This window comes from Phoca vitulina, unplaced genomic scaffold, assembly GCF_004348235.1.
Source record: "Phoca vitulina isolate PV1807 unplaced genomic scaffold, GSC_HSeal_1.0 scaffold23, whole genome shotgun sequence".
Taxonomy (NCBI): Eukaryota; Metazoa; Chordata; class Mammalia; order Carnivora; family Phocidae; genus Phoca; species Phoca vitulina.
The window spans coordinates 15,885,208-15,908,271 of record NW_022589726.1 but is presented as its reverse complement, the minus strand read 5'-3'; the positions used below and the strand labels follow the sequence as shown (position 1 = coordinate 15,908,271).

The window sequence follows — 23,064 nt, the reverse complement described above, 5'->3', positions numbered from 1 at the left end:
CCAAGGCACCGTCAACGGAGGGGCTCTGGGCGACTAGGAGCGTAGCTCCGCTGGGCTCAGGACCGGAGCGGAGTGCCAAAAACCACTGCACTCATCTACATGCTGTTTTGCGTCTCATTTGCATACCGAGCTGCACTCGGTCGACGTCGACACGCGCTCCCGCCCCCACGCAGACCCCGCTTGGGTCCCCTCCTCTGCACGCGCCTCTGCTGTTAGTCCCCCTTCCAGACCCCGTCTTGCTCCGCAAGTTTTTCCGCCCAAGAGCCCCTCGCCGGCTCCCCCAGTCCTGTAAAAGCCCCTTCCCCGGGTCCCCGATCTCGACCACCGGGTTCTCCAGAAGACAATACTCCAATTCTCTGGGAAGTGGAAGAAACCAAGCGGGGCTAGGGGGGCGCTGGGACCCCAGTTGGGGCTTTGAGAGCTTCTAGTTGTCGAGTCTTCGCCTAAGTATTCAGAGACCTTTCCCCAGACTTCTTGCGGTGTCCCCAAAACCGTTCCCTGCTATGGTCGGGGGGTCTCTGGTCCCAGCCTAGAGCAGTGGCCAAACTGGGTCCCCCCCACACATAGGGAAAAGAGTTGGAGGGGCCCGCCCCGTGATGTCACCCTCCACACACCCTGTCCCCTTCCTCCACCCCCCAGGCTGGTTGCATTTAGCTCACGGGGCTTGGGCTTCGACTTGGAAGAGTTTAGGGGGCAACGAACAGAGTGACCCTGGGGGTGCCCACGCCCGACAGCCGCCCCGACGCCTAGGACCTCCGGGCAAGGATGCAGCAGGGGGGTTAGGGAAGCACTTCTACCCCCGCCTCTCCTGAGCCCTGGCAGGGTGGTGAGTAGTTAACACTCCTTCCCCAATCTGTCCTTGTTTAGAGTCCCTAGACTTCCAAGCGGATTGAAGAGAGGAGCCCCAGGGATTCCCCACGCCAACACTCTAGCTTGTTAGGACCTTGATGTCCAAAAGAAGACAGATGAAAGCCCCTGCATCCATCCTACCCCACTCCCACAGTGCCCCCAATGCCAGCCCCTCCTTGGTGTTTTCCTTTCAGGAGCTGAATTCAAATCCCACTGGCAGCCCTGACACCCCTAGGGCAAGGGAGGGGTAGGAAAAGTCCCACCAATGTCCTGAGAGGAGGAGCAAGAGGCTACCAGGATGTGAGATGTCTGTGGGCAAGGTGCCTGCTTAGTCCAAGAGGGACCGTGGGAATTGGACTGTGGCTGGATGCACCTTCCCCCAACAACTCCATCTCCACATGAAGCTGAGGCTTCAGAACCTTGACAAAGTGTGGGGACTGTCTCTACTTGATTCCTTGTCCCAAACTCTTTTGGTGTCTGTTTCTTTTCTCCCCTCTTCCTTCCCTGGGGTTGGAGCAGCTGTCCAGAGACCCCACCATGACTCATTCTCTCCTCTTTCTCCTCCTCCCCCCTCAATTAACCCCACCTTTCCCAGTCCAGTGAGGCAGTATTGAGTCCCAACTGCAGATGGGGCAAGATTTCTTTTTAGCTGGAACAAGCTGCTGGGCCTTTAGCACCCAGTCCCACTAATGTCCCTGGGCCCCTCCTTCCACTGACTTAGGACTTCCTACTCTTCCCAACCACCCTGGAAAGCTAGGGAGCAGATAAAGTGTCATAACTTTATAAGATTTTAGTTTAAGTTTTACTTAATGTCCTTGTTTCAGAGGGTAGTAAAAAGACAGCTGGCTCCCCTTGACCCAATCCTGTAGATTTTTTCAGTTACCCCAGCAAGGCCATGCTCCCTCCTGAAATTGGCCTTTCTTCATAAGAAGTAGAGGTACAGAATCCTCAAGATTCATGGGCACCTGAGTTCCTGCCCCCTACCCCCTTGCAGGTTTCCCAACCCCCTCAAGATATTCATGGATGGATGAGAGGAGCTGACACTGACCTTCCCCTCTGGGATCACCTTTTCTTCGGCCATGGAGGAAGCCTTGTTGCCCCTGGCCATGACCTCTGACCCCAGGCCCTTTAATCAACAACTCCCAGAGCCTCCAGACCCAAGATGTGTCTTGGAACCCCAGGACAATCCTGAACTGGCACCCGCCCTGGTGTGTGCTCTTTGTTGCTGCTTTGGAATCATCTACTGCTGCTTCGGTGAGGGCAGGGCCAGGATTCTGGGGGGCAGCTGCCCAAAACTGTCACCCTCAAGGATGATGCCAACTTTCTCCTTTGCTCCTGGGCCACCTCTACTCCTCTATCAGGGGATGCCTACCTTCATGCTGCTCTTGCCAGCTCATCTTGCCCCCGCCCCATATCCATGCCCTCTAGCACTGACCCCTGGCAACTCTCACTTGCCTCTCCCTTCCCTCCTACCTCAAAACTCCATTCCCACATTATCCTCCATGTTTAAGCCTTCTTCAACCCTTCCCCAATAACCTAAATCAGCCTGTGCTGACTTCTTCCCATCTACCATCCCTGGAAGTACTAAACCTTTTTTTCCATATTTACTCTGCACAGTGTATCCATCTTACCTCCTGATTTTTCCTCCCACCCCCTCACAGTTTTTGAAAGGTCCCTGCCTTCCCTGAGATGATCCCTTTCTGCCCCTTGCCTTGAGGTCCCTGGGTTGCTGCTCCTGTCTTCTGCTCCTCTGGTTAGCCACTCCTCTCCCTTCTGATTAATCAGAGCCATCCCTGTAGATGTCCCCTTTCTGTCTCTCAGTGCCTCCTGCCTCCTTTCCCAGGCTACCGCTGCTTCAAGGCAGTAATGTTTCTCTCGGGCCTGCTGTCAGGAGCTCTGGTGATCTTCCTGCTGTGCCACAAGGAGCGAGTGCTAGAGACACAGCTGAGCCTGGAGGTGAGCGCGGGCATTGCGCTGGGCATCGGACTCCTCTGTGGCCTGGTCACCATGTTGGTTCGCAGCGTTGGGCTCTTCCTGACTGGTCTCCTGCTAGGCCTAACCCTGGGTGCCGGGGCCCTGCTGGGCACAGAGCCCATCTACCAACCACCTTCAGCCTGGGTGCCGGCTGGGGGGCTGGTGGGGCTGGCACTGCTGGGAGCCCTGCTCACGCTTCGGTGGCCACGTCCGTTCACAGTTCTGGGCACAGCCCTGCTGGGTGCTGCGGTGCTGGTGGCCTGTGCTGACTACTTCCTAGAGGGGCTGGCACTGGGCAGTCGGCTGGGCCAACGCTTGCAGGCACTTCCAGCCTTGCCTCCTCTCTGCTGGTATAGCTGGGTCTTGCTGGGCACCTGGCCAGCCCTGGGGGCCCTCGGGGCCCTAGCCCAGTGGAAGCTCATGGATGAGGAACATGGAGGCCACGCCAATGGTGAGTTAGTGCCATGGTACAGAAGCAGCCAACCTGTGCCTTCTCGTGTCCCCAGTTCCCAAACTTGACGGGGTCGGGGGGGGAGAATTATACTTAGGGGTGGCGGTGTCTAAGGTGAATAAGGCAGGGCACTGAAAGGAAGTTAGAGCTGGAGGAGCCAACGGTCTGGGTAAGAATGAGGAAAAATTCTCAGAGGAGCAGAAGCAGGGAGGAGTTAGTTACTGGGGACTGTTATGGAAGGAAAGGAAGGTCTCAGGGAAGTCCAGGAGGAAAGTGTAGGAGGATTCCAAAGAAGAGTTTCTATTAGAATAACCAGGGGGGAAATGAGGCTTGAGAGAGACAGAACAGGGAGATCAAATGGGTTTCTCTAGAGGGTGAGGGTGTTTGGGGGTGGGATTCAAGGTCTAAAGAGGCCTCCCTGAGTCTGTACGGCCCCCTCCCAAGCAGTGGTCTTGAGCCACCAGCGAAGGCATCTTCAACTCCTTCGGATCCGTCAGCAAGAGGCCAAGTGGCACCGGACATCCCCTGGGGTGGGGCTCTGTGAAGGCAGCTACCGGCGCCAGCTTCCCCCCAACGCTCGGAGCCCTGCTGATAGTCTGGCTCCCGTGAGTGAGGGGAGGGGCACACTTGGGGATGGGGCAGAGGGCACATGGGGATGGTCACGGTAGGAGGTGGGGGCTCTGACCCAGGCCCTTCCTTCAGCCCTCTCTGCCCTGTGCCTCTCCAGAGTTATCTCCAGAGCCTTCGAGAGCGCCAACTGGGACCAGGCACCCAGGCCACAGCCCCCCACACCGTTCTGGATCTGGATTCTGACTGCGGTTCCACTGTACCCCTCACCACACCTTCTGGTTCCACCCAGACCTGAGCCTAAACCTCCACTGATGCTTCCACCCCTAGCAAGGGCCTTGGAACACCAAGTGTGCAGGACCTGAGCCCACAGGACCCTCACACAAACTTCCCCACCTCTCTCACTGGGGATAGAATCTGTATTCCAACCCAGACCAGCCCTGTAGGGATATGTTTCAGGGACAGATAAAGGGGAATCTTGTGGGGAGGGGAGAATGGAAGTATGAGTACCTACCTCTGTCCAGTAACAGAGGTGCCCTGGCCCCTAAAGTAACTGACTTCCGAATTCCCTCCCAACCAAGGAGGGCCCTTACCCAAAAAGCCTTTTATATACTTGCCTCAGTGTGCCTCACAATGGTAAAATAAGGGTTTTTGTTGTAGGACCTACAGAAAACCAGGAAGCTCCCTAAAGCACTCAATAGCTATTTGATGGGGAGAAGGGCACAGAGGAGCTCTAAGATCACCTAATCCCTACACCTCTCATTAGCAGGTGGTTGGCTCCTGGTTAGCCTTTCCTCCTGGGTCCCATAGGCTCAAGTCCCCTTCTCCTACCTCAGTTGGGAGTACTGTCCTCCATGGTGCTTCCCTTTCTCTCCTTAATGTGGGGAAGACCACAGGGCAATGCGTGGCGCAGAGCCTGCCTCCCCCCAAAGCTGTCTACTTGCTCCAAGGAGAGACCATTTGCCCACATGCCAGAGTCTTGCCCTTTTGCCCAGAGTAGCCCGGTCTTCACGGCTGCATGGGAGACAAGTGCCTTCTCTGCTTCTCACTGTAGGTGATGCTAATCTCCTTAACTAGAACTTTGTCCCAGCCACCAACCCATTCTAACTCCCTCCTCTGATTCTCCTGCTCAGAGTCTGTTCCCTGGTTCCCCAGACAGCATGAAGGAAGATATCTTCCTCCCCTGGGCAACAAAGCTATGATGGGAGGGAGGAAGAACACGGAGCATGTGAATAAAATGGCATTGAACACTGAACCGGGGAGTCCAGCCCCTGCTGTTGCTGCTCTTTTCTTTCTCTGCACCCCCAAACAGCGAGACTGACAAGTCCTCTGGTCCCCTAAAGATCTGATACGGCTATCCTTATCAGACTGGACGACCGGACTCACAGCTACACACACACACAGCCAGAGGAAGAGCTGTTCAGTCCTCTCTAATGAGCATGGAGTTAGCCTTTATTAAGCACAAATGTGCCAGACATTGTGCCCTGCACTTCACAAACAGTATTTCATTTAATGCAGAAACCCTGCAGGATTGGTATTGACCTTATTTTGCAGATGGGGAATCTGAGGCTCATGAGGTTAATTAACTTGCCCAAAGTCATAAGCAAGTAAGTGTGATTCTTAAAGGGTTCCAAAGCACTTGCTCATTTTACTGGCCATGCCATTTTCTTGCACTTTATCTAGGAAGAACAGGACCCAGGTATTTAGCTTCCCAGCTGCTGCCACCCGTCAGCCAAGGGCCTGAGTGATGCCTTCCTTCTACCACTGTCTTCCAGAGGGTAGATAACACAGTTCGAAGTGCTATCTAGGGTGGAGAAGAAATGTATAGAGTTGGGAGCTGACTCAGAGTTAGGGAGTCACTGCCCAGGAGGGCAAGAGCACAGAGGAGTGGTGGCTAGAGCTGGCACATTTAGAGACCTGAGGTCTATGGTTCATGCCCCTGCTGCAGCCTGGCAGCCTAGTGAGGCAACATTTGATTCACGCCTTAGGCCTCTGGGAGAGTGACATTACCAGGGAATGAAAGGGTGGGGGAGCCTGTGGCTGAGGGGGTAATGTCCACGATGGGGTCTCCGGGTGGGTGGTCAGTGTTCAAGGTGGTATCTATGGCTGAGTAAGTGGTGTCCACAGTTGTTCCTGTGGCAGAGTGGTCAGTGCCTGTGGCTGAAGGAGCGGCAACTCCACCTGACAGAGTAGGGTCTGAGGTCTGGGGATGACAGTGCATCCAGTTGCGGGCGGTGTCTCTGGGATAGCCTTTCTCTACCCGAAGCTGTCTGTTGAGGCGCCAGTATTGTTTACCCTTGAAGAAGTAGACATGGCCATCCCGCCAACTCATAGCAGCGGAGGGCTGGTTTGGCACCCCCGTAAACAACCCTTTGATTGGTTTAGGGTAGTGGCTGAAGTCAGTTCGGGCCAGCTCGTCCCACTGCCAGTACCCGGAGCCCTAGGAGTAGGGTGGGTAGGGAGAAGAAGAGGATAAGGAGAGAGCTCAAGGATCCCCAGATCTACCCCCAGCTGCAAATGATCTATCTTCGAGAGCAAGTCTGCTTCTCAGTGTGAGGTAGCCCACCCCTCCTAAGAAGGGATTTGCCCTTGCTTTGAACTTTATACCTTAAAGAGGAACACCTTTTGGTTGAAAGGCCAATAGAGAGCTGCATCCAGGTTGGGTTCTACCCTATTCAGCTTCTTGGGGAAGCCAGGAGACATCTTGAAATTAATATAGCGCCACACCTTGTTTCCTGAGAGCAGATAAGGAAAGAACAAGTTACCTCTGTCTTGAGGTGATAGCTTTTGGTTCTCCCATTCCACCCTTCCAGAAACTTCTCATCTCTCCCTCCCTTTTATGGCTTCTTTAATGGTAGGCCCTCCTCAGGTAACACACTGTAAACCAGTCCCTTTTACCCTTAAAGAAGTGAATCCATTGTGTTCGAGGAGAGTAGACAGCAGCGTCTAGGTTTCCTGGGAGCCCCTCCCAAAGGGCAGACACTTGGAACAAGGGACCCAGCCCTGAATCGGTCACCGTCCACACGTAGTTTCCCTTAAAGGCATAAGTCTTCCCTCGGGGCCCTGAGGGCAAAAGTGTGAACAAGTCAAAAAGATATGGGTCAAATAAAGACTGATGGGCACCTCAGACAGGCTGATAATCTGCTCTCCTCCCACAGGCTGGGTCCTCAAAACTTCATTCAACTTTAATTTAAAAAGAGAATTAAGGTGGAGAAGGAAGACTCCATGTTCAGCCTCTTCGTTATTCAGATTCACTCAATGAAACAAAAGCCCTGCTCTGAGCACTCTAATTCACTCAATGAAACAAAAGCCCTGCAGATAGCTGCTCCCCTTTGGGGACCTCACCTCCCATTCCAAGTAGCTTCCAAGTTGTCCTTCCATGCAGGTATAATACCGTCTCTAATAGACATTCCAGCAAATAGAGTTTTCTTCATCTTGCTATATTACCAGATATGTTTTGGTGGCCCTTATAGGGAGGCAACTGAGGTAAATGCCCACCTAACCCATCTTTAATTTGGCTCTGAAGCCTCCCTCCCCATGCCACATGGCTTCTCCCATGGCCACTAACCCCTGCCTGGTATCTAACCTCTGTTGCTCATGCTGAGGTCCCAAGTCATTCCCATTTGTCCAAGTCTCAAAGTCAGCGGGCTGCGGCCACCGACTGCCTATAGCCTGGAGGGGAAGGGCCTCACCCAGCATCACGGCATCCAGTTCACCACTGCAGGGGTCTGGCATGGGACTGGGCTCTGTGGGCACATGTGGTAGAGTGGGGAGCTCCATCTCTTCTTCCTCATCCTCTATCTCTGGGGTCTTCTTACCTGCAAGGTCACAAAATGCTGCTCAAGGAGAGAACTCATAGCACCTGGCCTCCCCACTCTTCTATAAGTTTGGCTCAGAGGCCCAGTAGAAAGGGGAAAAGAGAATCTTAGAGAATTTCGCTTGGTGGGAGGCAAGATCGTATTGATATTGACAGGAGACACGTTTCAGTTTTGAGAGGCACCAGAAAGAGGGAAGGAAGTTTGTGAAATATTCATTCTTCTTCATCCCCAAGAACGGGTAAGAGGGGAGAGAGGCCTGGAAGGAAGAGCAGACATGGAATGTCAGAAAAACAGCTCCTGAAAATGAAGAAGCCTGGATAACTGGGTAGGAGGAAGAGAAAGAAGCCAAGTCATTTCCTACCATGGAGGTTAGACCTGTCTCTTCAAGCCTGAAGAGATGCTGGTCACACTGACACTCATGATCACTAGGGGTCATGATTAGCCATAACCTGAGGGAAAAGACTAACCGTAGAGAGCCTGAATCCCTGCCACATCATCTGGGTGCAGCTTGAAGTGGGGCCGGTAGCCAGCATAGACAGGGGCCATGAGGGCCTGGGTATATCGAGAGTGCCCAAGCCCCAGGGCATGGCCCAGTTCGTGGGCTGCAATGATGCGCAGGTTCACCCCCCGGTAAGTCCTCTCACTCCAGAGCTCATCTTCATCAAAGTGCACACTGCCTAGCTCTGGGATGTCGGCATGGGCCAGGACCTTCCCTGGACAAAGACAAAGGTAGACAGGAAGGAGGTCAGAGTCTCCTAGGCTAAAGCATCCCCTGCCTGTTATAAACCCCAATTTCTCCATTCCCTTAAGTTGCCATCTATATTCAGTCTCTCAGATGCCTCTCTCTCAATTTTCACCTCCCCTTTTCATCACCCAGTTCTCTCTGCTTTGCCCATCCCTCTGTCTCTGTACTTCCCAACCACTCTCTTCTCTCTGGCCCAGTCCTCTGAGGGGTGTCTTGAGCAGGGGAACTTAAACCAAGGACTAAGGCATAAGCTTCAAAGAGGAGGCTTGATAAGACCCCAGGGAGGTGACCAGCAGCTCCCCAAAAGAAGGTTAGAAGGTGGTTAGAGAGTGTAGGGTGCAGTTGGGCATAGGGGGCTGCTTGAACATTAAGGTTCCAAAGCCACTGGCTCAAGGGGACAGAGATAATCTCAAACATCTGTGAGGTGGGAGCCAAGAGCTGGTGCCTACCAGGCCCATCAAAGGAATTGGAGCAGTATGGGCTCTGGCGGCCATGGAAAGAGAGGCGGATGTCAGCCCAGCCAGCCTCCACCTCCTGGAAGGTCAGGGGGGCCACATTGCTCCAGTACTGGAAGGCTTGAAGCAGGGCAGCCCGGGCTGTGTGGGGAGGGAGCGTGGAAGGCAGGTTCAAGATGCGGAAGGTCAGGTGCTTCTTTCTCCAGCGGCCTGGTTATTGGATCAGAAAATAGATTAGAAACAGAGATCTTCTGCCAAACCCAGAGAGCTCCCCTGAGTCTAGGCATTCACTCAACATAGCTATGTGTCCAGGCAGGTGATGATCAGCTAATCACCAGGTGATCATCCATTCAACTCTGAGCTGGACCAGGCTGTCCCAATGTCACCTGTAATCCAGACCCATGCCACAGCCTCCTTTCCCTCCCTTTCCCAGTCTCAGGCCTCACCCAAAAGGAGGTATTTAAGGGTCTTCTGGTTGAAGGGGTCCTCCAGGCCACAACGGGGCTGCCTCATGCGGGCCCTTGTGGCATCATCCAGCTGACCTGAGACTGGCAGCTCAGATGCTTCCTGAAAAGTTCTGAAAAGAGGGAGAAGGATGGGCCCAACAGGGCAGGGGAATCTGGAATGACTGGAAACTGGGGATAGCTCTTTGGCCCCCTTCTGCCCATGGTGGTAGCTGAGAATGGCACAAAATCTCTGAAGCTGATGGGATCACTCTAGTATCCAGTCTTCATAATTAGGACTTTCTCTTCTGTTCTGCAGAAATAGCAATACTCCAGCTCCACCTGCCCATCTTCAGTCTCTTATTTGTGTACGGTTTCCCTCAGGTGTAGCCTTCTTCCCCTGCTGCAATCTCTAAACTTCTCCTGCTCTGGGAAAGTGTCCTGCCCCCTGCTCTGGAGACTCTCCCATCACTGGTCCCACCTGAGGGCCTGTCTTCCCTCGGCCTTCTCCTGGCTAGACCCCCCTCCCAGCCCAGCCTGCTCCGGGGCAATTTCATCGCTCAGGTACTGCAGGCACGGTGGCTTTTCAAGGGACTGTGAACATATCTGAGAGCAGAAAAAAAACTATCCATTAGATCCAAAATAGGAAAAGAAAACTTCAAAATAGAAATAAATGCTGAATTAGGGGCGCCTGGGTGGCTCAGTCGGTTAAGCGTCTGCCTTCGGCTCAGGTCATGATCCCAGGGTCCTGGGATCAAGCCCCGCGTCGGGCTCCCTGCTCCACGGGAAGCCTGCTTCTCCCTCTCCCACTCCCCCTGCTTGTGTTCCCCCGCTCTCTGTGTCTCTCTCTGTCAAATAAATAAATCTTTAAAAAAAAAAAAAAAAAAGAAAGAAAGAAATGCTGAATTAGATGTCTACAAAAAGCAACATCATGCCAACAACTCAACTCCATATGAATTCAACTCATAGTTTTACATGTAAATTATACTTCGTGTGGGATGTCGCTAATAGTATATTGGATACAATGTGGAATGGAGCCTCCAAAGGGATGCTCAGGGCCTAGGAAGATCCAGTGACTGCTCCTCATCTTTGAATCCCCATCTCACTCCATGCCCCACCCCCCTAAGAGTGATAGCAACCCATTCCCTAGATCCCTGACATGGATTGGGGTCAGGCAGAAGTGGGCCTGGGGAGAGGAAGAAATGAGAAGGGAAAAGATGACCTTGCAACCTTGACCCTTAAGGCATGTGCCTTATGACCTCTCACCTCAGAGCCTCCATGATATCTTCTGGCCTGAAGTCATCAGATCCTTCTAGAGGCTTCTGTAGGTACCCATATTGCAACAGGTAATCCTATGATGGGGATCACGGTACAGAATAAGAAAGGGAGTGAATCTCAGAGTAAAGCTTCTCAGTGACCTAACAGACCCATGAGGATAGGTTGGGGACAGACATGGAAGGACTAAAGGAGAGGCATCTTAGGGAAGGGGCTCAGCTGGAACAAAGGCAAGGAGTGAGGGACAGGCAGGAGTAGATCATGGAGCAGAGGAAGGATGGGAAAGGTAGGTTGAAGGTCAGGAGGGAGGCTTGGACGGGTCTGTAGCGCAGTGCCCCAATCCCTTCCTGGGCCTGGGTCCCTCCTTCCTCGGGACACTCACCACTGCTGTCTCTTTCCCTGCAGGCCCCAGGGCCCGGCCTGAGACTGTCATAGGGAATAGGAAGCCCAGCCACAGCCACTGCCAGTTCATGGTCCCACCAGGCAGGAACTCCAGAAGCTGTCTGTGCCCTCTGCCCTGAGACTTCTGGGAGCCTGGGGGAGCAGGGCTAGGGGGCGGGGGCGGGGGTGGGGGGGCCCGCCCCTGCCTCCAGTTCTTCCCATTTTCCAATCTCCGGCCCTCTTTATAAAACTTCAGAGGAGGGGAATTGGGAGGAGTGGCAGTGGGAGGAGACTCAGCCCAGAGATATGTTGCAATTCACCATTAACCCCTGCCTTGCCACAGAGCTTCTGCCAAGAAGAGCGCCAACCCATTCCCACAGAGTCCTCTCCTGGAGATGGGAAGACTTTTCATGCTGTCCTGGGGGTGGCATCCTGGCAGGAGGAGATGCAGAATCTCTGCAGACTGGGATAGGGACCATGGCTATCCCCTGGAGTTGGACATTCCTGTGCCCCAGGAATCCTGGGGCAGCAAACGCCTCATCTTCAACCTTCATGGGTCCCTGTCTGCTCTAGGATAGGAAAAAAAAATAAAAGTGAAGTGGTAAGAAGCAGCTTAGGTGCTCAGGTTTCAGGTGAAGAAATCAGAGATGAGGTCTCAGTTTCTTTGTACTGAAGACCAATTTGGGGATTTCTTGAAGCCTACTTGTGTGTGCTTTAACAAAAAGTCATTATTTCAAGCATTTAATGAGCCCATAATGTTGGGGTGGGGATGGGGGTTAACAAGGGCACAAAGAAGCAAAGGGTCAGAGCTTGCCCACAGGGAGATGGCAGATAGGGCGAGGCTGATCCAAGTATCCGGAATGAGGGGAACCAGGATGCCAACCCAGAGGTGCCCCATCCTAAGGATCATGGGGCCGTGGGGAGGTTCGCCACGAAGGCTGGCTGAGAAGTGGCTGGAGTAGAAGAGCACTGAGGGACAGGGACCGTGCAGGCCTTGAGTAAAAGTGCAGAGCTGAGCCAAACTACTGCGCTCAGTGAGTAGTTTCCAGGGTCTGGACTACTTCATTCCTTGCTGAGTCCCTAGTACCTAGCTCTGGCCAGCTCAGTGCTTCAGGAGGTGCTTCATGAATCTTTGTCACACAAATAACTGGAGTGGGAGAGTGGTTAGGAGCCAGAGCTGAGAGAGGGTCTTGAGTGCTCTTTAAAGAAGAAATGACAAACTTCCATTTTAAAACATCTACTTTGTGTTGGGTGATTTATCAATGATCTCATTTAATTCTCACAACCCTCCTAGGACAGAGGAATTATTCTGGTCTTTCTGTTTGTTTTTTGTTTTTGCCATTTTTGGGGCCATTTTTTTTTTTATAAGAGGAAATGGAGACCCAGAGAGGGAACTTGACTAAGCACATAAAGCTCCCAATTGATCTGGCTATATTCAAATCCCTCTGCTGACTCCATAACCCAACATAACCCATACTCTTTCCATGCACCACCCTGATGACTCAAAGAATTTTGTTCTTCAAGTGTTTAGGAGCCACTAAAGGTTCCACTCTCATTTATGCATCACACATTTGCATATCCTTCAAATGCACAGGGAAGTAGGGATAGGACTGGGAGAAGGGGTTACTGAACTCATGTTCTCAGTAGGACCCCAATGCTGAGCACTTCCCCACATGCTAGGCTGTAAGGCTGGCAGGCTTTACAGGGGAACCCCTCACGCTCCAGGGTCGAGGTGGGGGATACTCCTGACTCATACTGTTGCCCTTGATGATGCTGAGCCCTTGACCCACCCAGCCCTGAACTGGGTAACAATCAGGTGACTAAGTCCTAAATGGCCAGTGACAGGCAAGGAAGGACAGAGAGCTTCTGACCGAGAAGTGACAAAGGCCATGAATGAGGCCATCACCAAGGCTGATGTCCCCAGGAAATGACGGAGTTTAGGAACTAGCTCTCACTCAGCCCCCTGCAGGGTTCTTTCGCAACCTTGCCCTTCTCCCCCTCTTTCCACCCTCCACCCCTCACTCCCTCTTTTTTTGAGAACAGGACATGGTCCAATTGAAAATTATAATTTTTTTCTGATTAAAGTTTTCTCTTGGCCACCTTGGCTGGCTCCATCGGTTAAGCGTCTGCCTTCGGCTCAGGTCATGATCCCAGGGTCCTGGGATCGAGTCCCACGTCGTCCGGCTCCCCTAAGCAGGAGCCCGCTTCTCCCTCTCCCTCTGCCACTCTCCCTGCTTGTGCTCTTTCATGCTCTCTCTGTCAAATAAATAAATAATATCTTTTTAAATAAAGTTTTCTCTTTTTCCTGAATAAAAGTTATCCTTTGCTCGTTGTAGTAAATTTGGAAAATACCAAAATAAACAAGGAAGACCATGAAAACCACCAGTAAATGCTACCCAGAAGAGAACCACTAGTAACATTTTGACCCATTTCCTTGCAGCTCTGTGGCTGTGAGTTCAGCTCCAGCTCTGCCTGCCCAGACTCAGCCCCTGGAGATGGGCTGGGATGGAAGAGAAAGCGATAAGAAGTAGTAAAAAATAATAATAATAATAATGCCGGAGGAACAGGAGCTGAGGGTGGTGGGGAGAGAGGAGGATACAGACAGGGAGGATGTGAGGGAAAGAAGTAAGATGAATGTGATAGCTGATTACTCCCTCCCCTTAGGCACCTCCCATGAGGAAAAAAAAAAAAGGAGCAGGGAGGACACTTAAGAACATGTGACAGTGTGTGAGTAAGAAATTATTACGAAAGGTGGGCACTCGCTCTGGCATGGAACCACATTCCAGATACTAAGGAGCCAGGAGAGAATAGAGTAAAATAGTAAAAGCTGCCGAGTAGTTTACCTCATCTACCTCTCAACAAGCGAGCTGGTATTACCACCTTATTACCGAAAAGGAAACTGAATCTCTAATAGGTTGCTTCAGGTCACACAGCTGGGAAGCAGTTGAGCCTCAGGCTCAAGCTGTGATGATCTTTGCAGCCTCCCGAGAGTTTCCGCAGGCACCCAGACCAAAGCCCCTAGAGCCAGGGGCTGCAGGCGGGCACGTGTGTAAGGACCTATGACTAACCGGTCCCCTAGTGACATCGTGGCCACCCCTTCCACCAGCCCCCACCGCCTGAGCCAGGCTGACCCAGCAGCTCTTTTTCCCTCTGAATTTGTTATCTCTCACTGGGGGAGGTATGGGGATGTGTGCAAAGGGTTAGGACATGTGCTCTGCGTGCCCCAAAAAGAGAACTTGATTCGGAGGGAAAGAACTGCGTTCTTCGGCTTGCTTGCTCCCTTCCTGCAAACTAGTTTCCCTCCCTGTCCACAGAATGTGGCGGAAGAATTGTGTATGGAAATTTTTTTTTTTTTAAAGATTTTATTTATTTATTTGAGAGAGCGAGAATGAGAGAGAGAGACAGCGTATGAGAGGGAGGAGGGTCAGAGGGAGAAGCAGACTCCCCGCTGAGCAGGAAGCCCGATGCGGGACTCGATCCTGGGACTCCAGGATCATGACCTGAGCCGAAGGCAGTCGCTTAACCAACTGAGCCATCCAGGCGCCCTGGAAATATTTTTAATTAGAACATTTTAAACTGTAACAGGAGGAAGTAGGTTAGATTCTGAGAGTATTTTCTAGTGATCGGGGCAATAGGGCTACGGGTGTAGGGCAAAGGTTTGTTAGAAGTCTCTAAGTCCAAGAGAAGCGGATCTCTAAACCACCACCCGCCCTCTCTGACAGCCACCCTTACCTGAATGGGGTGGCCCCTAGGGTTGGACATTCCGGTATAAAAGGCAAGTCTGGGGCCTGAAACTGGAAACTGGAGGTGAGAAAAGCATAAGTTATAACTCACCAACCCAGACACTGCTCTTGATTTAGAGAAATGCGGTGTTAGCTTCTGGCCTGCTTCCCCTGAGCCCTGAGGGAATCAGGAGAGAGGGAATTTTCCCTGGCTGAATGGGATTGAGTTTTCCAAGCTGTTCCCTGGAAACCTCTGTTTTTAAGAAGACTGCACCCCCCAAACACACACTCCTTTAATTAGTCATGAGCTCCTAGAAGCCAGATGGGAAGAGATGGCCTGGATTGTGCACAGCTGGAACTGGTTAGTGATGTGAGAAGAGAAGTGGGAGGGGTTTGGGGGATGGCTCAGGGCCTGCGCCAGCACATTCTGTTCCCAGGATACTCCAGACTTCCTCAGGCCCCCTACAAACACTTCCCCATCACAAGCATTCCCTCCCACCTATAGCTCCTCAAACACGCACGCACTCGGGCACTGGTCTGAACTGGCTCAGTTGAGAGGATATCAGACCCAAATCCTTACGTTCTCCAGTTCCTGTCAAAGTGTGAGGAAAACCAAGATCTGCTCCTTGTCTCCAATTTACAGGAGAAGGTATCATCCCACAGGACTCCCCTGGAGATTGCTGGAGGCTTCTGCTGGTTATCCCATTACCCAGTACAGTGCCAAAGGGATGCATGAAGGGATAAATTTTAGCCTCTAGAGTAAGGAGAGAGTAGAGGAATAAGAAGCTCAAATGGGGGCACCTGGGTGGCTCAGTCTGTTAGGTATCTAACTTTTGATTTAGGCTCAGGTCATGATATCGGGGTCTTGGGATCAAGCCCTGCATCGGGCTCCCTGCTCAGTGTGGAGTCAGCTTGTCCCTCTCCCTCTGCTCCTGCCCCATGCTTGTGCTCTCTCTTTCAAATAAATAAAATCTTTTTTAAAAAGTGATTAAATTAAAGGGGAAGGGGCACCTGTGTGGCTTAGTCGTTTGAGTGGCTGCCTTCAGCTCAGGTCATGATCCCGGGGTCCTGGGATCAAGCCCCACATTGGGCTCCCTGCTCGGCGGGAAGCCTGCTTCTCCCTCTGCCTCTCCCACCTGCTTGTGCTCTCTTTCTCTCTCTCTCAAATAAATAAAATCTTTAAAAAATAATTAATTGGGGCGCCTGAGTGGCTCAGTCATTAAGCGTCTGCCTTCGGCTCAGGTCATGATCCCAGGGTCCTGGGATCGAGCCCCGCATCAGGCTCCCTGCTCCGCGGGAAGCCTGCTTCTCTCTCTCCCACTCCCCCTGCTTGTGTTCCCTCTCTCGCTGTGTCTCTCTCTGTCAAATAAATAAATAAAATCTTAAAAAAAATAAATAAATAAAATAAATAAAAAATAATTAATTAAAGGGAAAAAAAACCTTAAACGTTCTTTCAGCATCTAGGATGATAGGGAAATGATGGTAACACAAAGGATTTTTGTTCCTTCTGGGAATGGCCGCCTTTTTCTTAATGAAAACCAAACTGATCTTTATTGCTTTTCCCAAGGGCAGTGGGATGTGGGGAGCACTTTGGCTTCCTGCCCTCACTTTGTGACCCCAAGAAACAGATCTGTCCTCATGTTTGGGGACTGTCATGGGCCTGGAAAGTTCATGTTTGGATCCCTTTTTTATTGGCAAAAGGCTTTGATAGGGAGTTGGCAAAGGAAAGAATTCAGCACTGACTTCCCCTTTTGAAAAGGGTAGTAACTAGATGGGGGAAGGAGACCCAAGAGTAACCCAATTCTGCTTCTGCTAGGTGAGCAACTGCAGAGAGGGCTAGTGGGATAAGAAAGCTGCCCTTAAGGGGGGAGGCACGTTGGGAGAGGGTTCTCCTTTGTGCCCCTTGTTTTGTGTCTAATTTATTTAAAAAGGATAGTGGAGGGTTCACCAGTGTGGTTATATTTTTGTTTTTTAGTGAATTCATTAATTTGACAATGGGGGAAGGATCAACATGGTAAACAATTATATCCTGCATATAGTGAGGAAGAAAGAGCTAAAGGATTTTAAACTGTCAAAGGGGCAAGGGGCACCTGGGTGGCTCAGTCAGTTAAGTCTCTGACTCTTGACTCTGGCTCAGGTCATGATCTCAGGGTCGTGAGATTAAGCACCACATTGAACCCCAAGTTGGCCTCCCTGCTCAGTGTGGAGTCAGCTTGAGAGTCTCTCTCCCTCTGCCCCTCCCCCACCCTGTGCTTGCTTCTCTCTAAGATAAATAAATAAATCTTTTAAAAAAATAAAGTGTCAAAGGGGCAAAGTTCCAGTTTGAGTGTGAGCTGCAAGCAGCTTTGGCATAATCAGCATTACCCCTCAGCTGTGAAATAAGTTTTGAAATGAGAAATAGAAAAAGATAATTGAGAAAGAAGATTGTTGATCCTAAAGAAGACTATATTCTCAGATTTTTTTTTTAAGATTTCTCTATTCACTTATTTTTAGAGAGAGAGAGCACAGGGGGAGAGGCAGAGAGAGAAGGAGAGAAGCAGACTCCCCACTGAGCGTGGAGCCCAACGCAGGGTTAGACCCAAAGATCATGCTCTGAGCTGAATTCAAGAGTCGAAGGGCCAACCAGCCGAGCCACCAGGCACCCCATGTATCCTCAGATTTTTTTATCCAGAAGCTATTCTTAAGGATGTGTGTGCTTGCCTGTTACCTATTTTTGTAACACTCCTAGTATGTGTGGGGGAGTGTTATTACAGGAGTGATGCTTCCCCTTTGTAAAAACTTGAGATGATACCTAACTGCCTGCCTTCAAAAAGCCAGATATTGATGGGATAGGAGCACACTGGGAGAAAAGATTTGAGAGATATTTGGGGATGAAGAGCTGGAACCGATGGAGAAATATCTAGTTGATCACTGGCCACAAAATAAGGCTGGTCACTGACCAGAATAGCCATGGTGGTCAATAAGGTCAGAAAGAATTGATAAGCAAACATGTTAGCCCTCTGCTATGAGGCCAATGATGAAGGCCAGTGACAAAAGAGAATGAAAAAGAAGCAAGTGAAAGGTTGGGGAGTTGAGCATAAGAAGCTGAATCTAGCTTGGATTAAGGTCATTTATTTGAGGGCAAATCAAAAGAGTTGTTTGTTCTTCTGACTAGCCAAAATATACCCTTGCAAATATAAGAAATGAGTATTGGTAAAAATTGTATTAAGCTGTCATTCACTGCTTCACTTACTGAATTTATTGGTGCCTCTTAAACTTTTCCACCAATATTCCCCAGGTAGATTATGAAAATATATGGTCAGAGAGTAGAGGTATATGTACCTAAATGTGGTGGTTACTTCTTTGGGAAATTTGTCCATCTCACAGTGATTACCCTTCTCTGTCCCCCTTCCACATGGTTAAATGGGTGACTGCCAGCAGCCGTATTTATGCTATATAAAACTCTGCCCTCCAAACCAGCTAACTGAACCAGAGATAGACAACTGAGTCAAGCAGGTGTATTCCTCCCCACACCCCAGGAATTGGGTCTGAAAAAGAAAAAAGTTAGTCTCTTCATGTGACCGGGTCTGAAACATGTAAAGTTCGGGCAGTGAGTTATGGCTAATTTTTCCCCCTTTGAGGACAGAGAACCAGAAGAAGCCTATTGCTAGGAAAGAAGCCCAAAACAGAAGATCAGAGGCAAGATGAGAGGAGAGACAGGAAGAATACACCTGGGTTCATGGTAGTTTCTCTTTGCTGGTCCCACAAGACCAGATGCATCCTTGCTCTTGACTCTTTGTAACCCAACGGTATGCTCAATAATGACCCCAAAATATGTCCATGTCCTAATCCCCAGAACCTCTAAATATGTTCCCTTACATGGCAAAAAAGGGCTTTACAGATGATAAAATTAAGGATCTTGACATGGGGAAATTCACATGAAAAAAAAAATGAATCTAGACACAGATCTTAATTAACTCAAAATGGATCATAGACCTAAGTGGAAGCATAAAACTATAAAACTCCTAGGAGAAAACGTAGATGACCCTGAATATGGCAAAGACTTTTCAGAGACAATGCCAAAGGCATGATCCATGACAGAAACAATTAATAAGCTGAACTTCAGTAAAATGAAAAACTTCTGCTGTGAGAAAGACAATGTCAAGAGAATGAGAAGACATGCTAAAGGGTGATAGAAAATATTTGCAAAAGACACATCTGATAAAGAACTGGTATCCAAAATATACAAAAAACTCTTAAAATTCAGTAATAAGATGGGGCGCCTGGGTGGCTCAGTCAGTGAAGCGTCCAACTCTTGATTTCAGCTCAGGTCCTGATCTCAGGGTTGTGGGATTGAGCCTCTCAGTCAGGCTCTGCATTCAGCAGCAAGTCTGCTCGAGACTGACTCTTTCCTCTCCCTCTGCCCCTACTTCCCCTCAAATAAATAAATAAAATCTTTTAAAAAAGAAAAAAAAAAACCCTCAGTAATAAGAAAATGAACCACCTGATTTTTTTTTAAGATTTTATTTATTTATTTGACAGAGAGACAAAGAGAGAGCGTGCACAAGCAGGCAGAGTGCAGACAGAGGAAGAGGGAGAAGCAGACTCCCTGCTAAGCAGGGAGCCTGATGCAGGGCTCAATCCCAGGACCCCAGGATCATGACCTGAGGAGAAGGCAGACGCTTAACCGAATGAGCCACCCAGGAACCCCTGAACCACCTGATTTTTTTAAAATCGATCGAGCCCCGCATCGGGCTCCCTGCTCCGCGGGAAACCTGCTTCTCCCTCTCCCACTCCCCCTGCTTGTGTTCCTGCTCTCCATCTCTCTCTCTCTGTCAAATAAATAAAATAAAATCTTTAAAATAAATAAATAAATAAATAAAATGGGTGAAAGACCTAGACATCTCATCAAAGAAGATCTACAGATAGCAAGTAAGCATATGAAAAGATGTTCAACATCTTATATCATTAGGGAATGACAAATTAAATCAACAGTGAGTTATCACTACATACCAATTAGAATGGCCAAAATCCAAAACACTGGCAAAACCAAATGCTGACAAGTGTATGGAGCAACAGGAACTCCCATTTATCGCTGGTGGGAATGCAAAATGGACTAGCAACTTTGGAAGATAGTTTGGCAGTTTCTTACAAAACTAAACATACTCTTACCATACAATCCTGCAATCACACTCCTTCGTGTTTACCCAAATGAACCAAACTTATGTCCACACAAAAACCTGCACATGAATGTTTATAGCAGCTTTACTCATAATTGCCAAAACTTAGAAGCAATCAAGATGTCCTTCAGTAAGTGAATGGATAAATTGTAGTACATCCAGACTATGGAATATTATTCAGTGCTGAAAAAAATGAGCTATCAAGCCATGAAAACACATGGAGGAACCATGCTATTACATTTTAGCATATTATTAACTGAAAGAAGCCAATCTGGAAAGGTTACATATGACATTCTGGAAAAGGCAAAACTACAGATACAGTAAAAAGATCAGTGGTTGCCATGGGTTGGGGGATAAACAGGCAGAATACAGAGGACTTTCAGGGCAGTGAAACTATCATGTATGATACTACAATGGTAGATACATGTCATTAGACATTTGTCAAAACCCATAGCACGTTCAACAGCAAGAGTGAGCCCTAATGTAAACTGTGGACTTTAAGTGATAATGATGTGTCAATACAGGTTCAACATTGTAATAAATGTACCACTGTGATGTGGAAAGTCAATAGTGGGGCAAGTTTTGCATGTGTGGGGATAGGGGGTATATGGGAACTCTCTGCACCCAATCAATCTTGCTGTGAACCTAAAATTGCTCTAAAAAAATAAAGTTTATTAATTTAAAAAACTACTAGTGTATACATGGGAACAAATATAAGATGACCCTTCCAAATTTAGAAATCATATTACCCATTAATAAAAGAAAGAACCTTTTAAAAAATTTAGCACATATAATAAATAGGATATTTCAAGTCGGTGAGGAAAGAGTAGATTTTTCAATGAGTGGAATTAGGGCAACTATTTGCCATTAAAAAAGAAAAGCTAGAGTTTATGTCATTAAATGAACTCAAATAAATTACAGATCAAACAGTGATTAAAAGGTAAGTTATTGAACCATAAAAGTATTCTTTATTTTTTATTTATTTTTTTAAAGATTTATTTATTTATTTACTTGACAGAGAGAGAGCGAGAGCACAAGCAGGAGAGGCAGGCAGAGGGAGAGGGAGAAGCAGACTCCCCGCTGAGCAGGGATCCCTATGCGGGGCTCGATCTCAGGACCCTGGGATCACAACCCCAGCCTAAAGCAGACGCTTAACGACTGAGCCACACAGGTGCCCCTAAAAGTATTCTTTAAAAGTGTTTCTAAGCATGAAGCAAAACCCAGAAGCCATTATGATCAAATAAACATTTAAAATTCAGAAATAGAGGGGGCCTCAGTGGTGCAGTTGGTTAAACGTCCGACTCTTGGTTTCGGCTCCGTTCATGATCTTGGGGTCTTGGGTTTGGGCTCAGGGTGCTCAGCGTGGGGTTTGCTTTAGATTCTCTCTCCTTCTCCCTCTGCCCCTGCCGCTCGTGCTCTCTCTCTCTCTAAGATAAATAAATCTTTTAAAAAATTGTAAATTCGGAAATAGAAAAAAAATCAGTTTGAAAAGTCAAAAAAAATTCCAGTTAAACATGCACATAGAACACTCTCTCCTCAAAAATGTTAGTAAAGGAATAAAAAAAGAAATAAACCCACAAGGACAAGGAGAATAGGAAAGAAGTCAACAGTCGATGAGAGATGACATATTTTGGAAAAAGGAAATCCAATAGAGGAGTGATAACTTCACAATTTGGAGCAAGTTGAAGCCTAAATACCCATAATGGGTGAAACCAATAAGAAGGCAGCCAATTTACAACCCCACCCCACTCATCATTCCAGAAGCCTCAGAACTTGGAGGTACCAGTCCCTCAGATGGCAGTGGAAAAGGACAGTTTATATAGTTTGTATAAGATCCCCATTCCCATGTTTCCCCGGCCAGGTAACTTGCTCAGGGAACTGCCCAGGAGGAAATATGAAGTTCCTTCCTCAGAGAAATTGAGCCAGAGGACCCAGGGGAGAGAGTAGGACATGAAATCAGACTGAAAACAGGAGTTTGTTATTTATTTATTTATAAGATTTTATTTGTTTATTTGTCAGAGAGAGACACAGCAAGAGAGGGAACACAAGCAGGGGGAGTGGGAGAGGGAGAAGCAGACTCTCCACTGAGCAGGGAGCCCGATGCGGGGCTTGATCCCTGGACCCTGGGATCATGACCTGAGCTGAAGGCAGACACTCAATGACTGAGCCACCCAGGCGCCCCTAAAAACAGGAGTTTAAGTGAAAGTCACTGTATTTGTTTCCTGTGGCCGCACTCTCAAATTACCAAAAATTTGGTGGCATTAAAACAACAGAGATCTGGGGCACCTGGCCCCACATCGCTCTTCCTGCTCCGCGAGAAGCCTGCTTCTCCCTCTCCCACTCCCCCTGCTTGTGTTCCCTCGCTCACTGTGTCTCTCTCTGTCAAGTAAATAAATAAAATCTTTTTAAAAAAAAATCTTTAAAACAAAACAAACAACAACAACAACAACAACAACAACAAAAACCAGATCTATTTTCTCAGCCCGGAGAACAAAAGTTCAAAAGCAAAGTGTCAGCATTCACATACCCTCCAAAGGCGCTAGGGAAGAACCTGTTCCTTGCCTCTTCCAGCTTCTGGTAGCTCTAGATGTTCCTTGGCTTATGACCACATCACTCCAATTTCGGCCCCCAGCTTCACATGGCCTCCTCCTCCGTGCAGACCTCCATCTAATCTTCCCCTGCCTCTCTCCTATAAGGATATGTGTGATTACATTTAGGTTCCACCCAGACAATCCAGGATAAACTCTTCTTTAGATCATTAATTTCCTCACATCTTTCCATACAAGGAAATAGTCACTCTTTTGCTATAAAATATTCACAGGTTCTGGGGACTAGAAAGCGTATGTGTCTTGGAGGGGGGTGCGTTTTTTGTGCCTACCACAGTTGCTACCCTGAAGAATGAGACCCCTTCTCCTTCCCAGCTGCTGGCAAGCCAGCAGCCACGATTTTGCCCACCGCACAGAAACCTGGAGTGTTCTCTGGAGAGACTGAATAGCTCCTGAGGAATTTACAGCTGCTGATACTTGGGTTCCCCTCAACAAAAAGCCAACTCACTGCCTGCTCACCCCACAATGAAACTTATCTATCAACATACCTCTGAAACACACAGAGCTGTGTGTTCGGCAGCACATATACTAAAATTGAAACACACAGAGCTAATAACCGTTTTGTTGTTGTTGTTGTTGTTGTTGTTTTTAGTTCCACATTCTCACAGATAAATGGACA

General features: G+C 49.0%; 2 protein-coding genes across 5 annotated transcripts; one reads left to right on the top strand and one right to left on the bottom strand.

The window, feature by feature from the left end:
• The first annotated feature begins 621 nt into the window (after positions 1 to 621).
• Positions 622 to 5,123, top strand: LOC116642508 (transmembrane protein 198-like). 4 transcript variants are annotated; one of them, XM_032420965.1, is made up of 5 exons: positions 622 to 826; positions 1,844 to 2,103; positions 2,693 to 3,274; positions 3,719 to 3,879; positions 4,002 to 5,123. In XM_032420965.1, the coding sequence occupies exons 2-5, from the start codon at positions 1,929 to 1,931 to the stop codon at positions 4,137 to 4,139; spliced, it is 1,056 nt and encodes a 351-aa protein (XP_032276856.1). In that variant the 5' UTR covers positions 622 to 826; positions 1,844 to 1,928; the 3' UTR covers positions 4,140 to 5,123. The 4 variants fall into 4 exon arrangements, with proteins under 4 accessions (XP_032276856.1, XP_032276857.1, XP_032276858.1 ...); XM_032420966.1 differs by having other exon boundaries at positions 3,722 to 3,879; positions 4,002 to 5,122; XM_032420967.1 differs by lacking the exon at positions 1,844 to 2,103.
• A 133-nt stretch (positions 5,124 to 5,256) lies between these two features.
• MMP19 (matrix metallopeptidase 19) lies at positions 5,257 to 11,117 on the bottom strand. The gene is made up of 9 exons (XM_032420964.1): positions 10,960 to 11,117; positions 10,569 to 10,654; positions 9,306 to 9,436; positions 8,854 to 9,069; positions 8,127 to 8,372; positions 7,534 to 7,659; positions 6,740 to 6,904; positions 6,449 to 6,576; positions 5,257 to 6,281 (listed from the first exon to the last, which is right to left on the bottom strand). Exons 1-9 carry the CDS (start codon positions 11,047 to 11,049, stop codon positions 5,826 to 5,828), a joined length of 1,644 nt encoding a protein of 547 aa, XP_032276855.1. The 5' UTR covers positions 11,050 to 11,117; the 3' UTR covers positions 5,257 to 5,825.
• Positions 11,118 to 23,064: the final 11,947 nt, after the last annotated feature.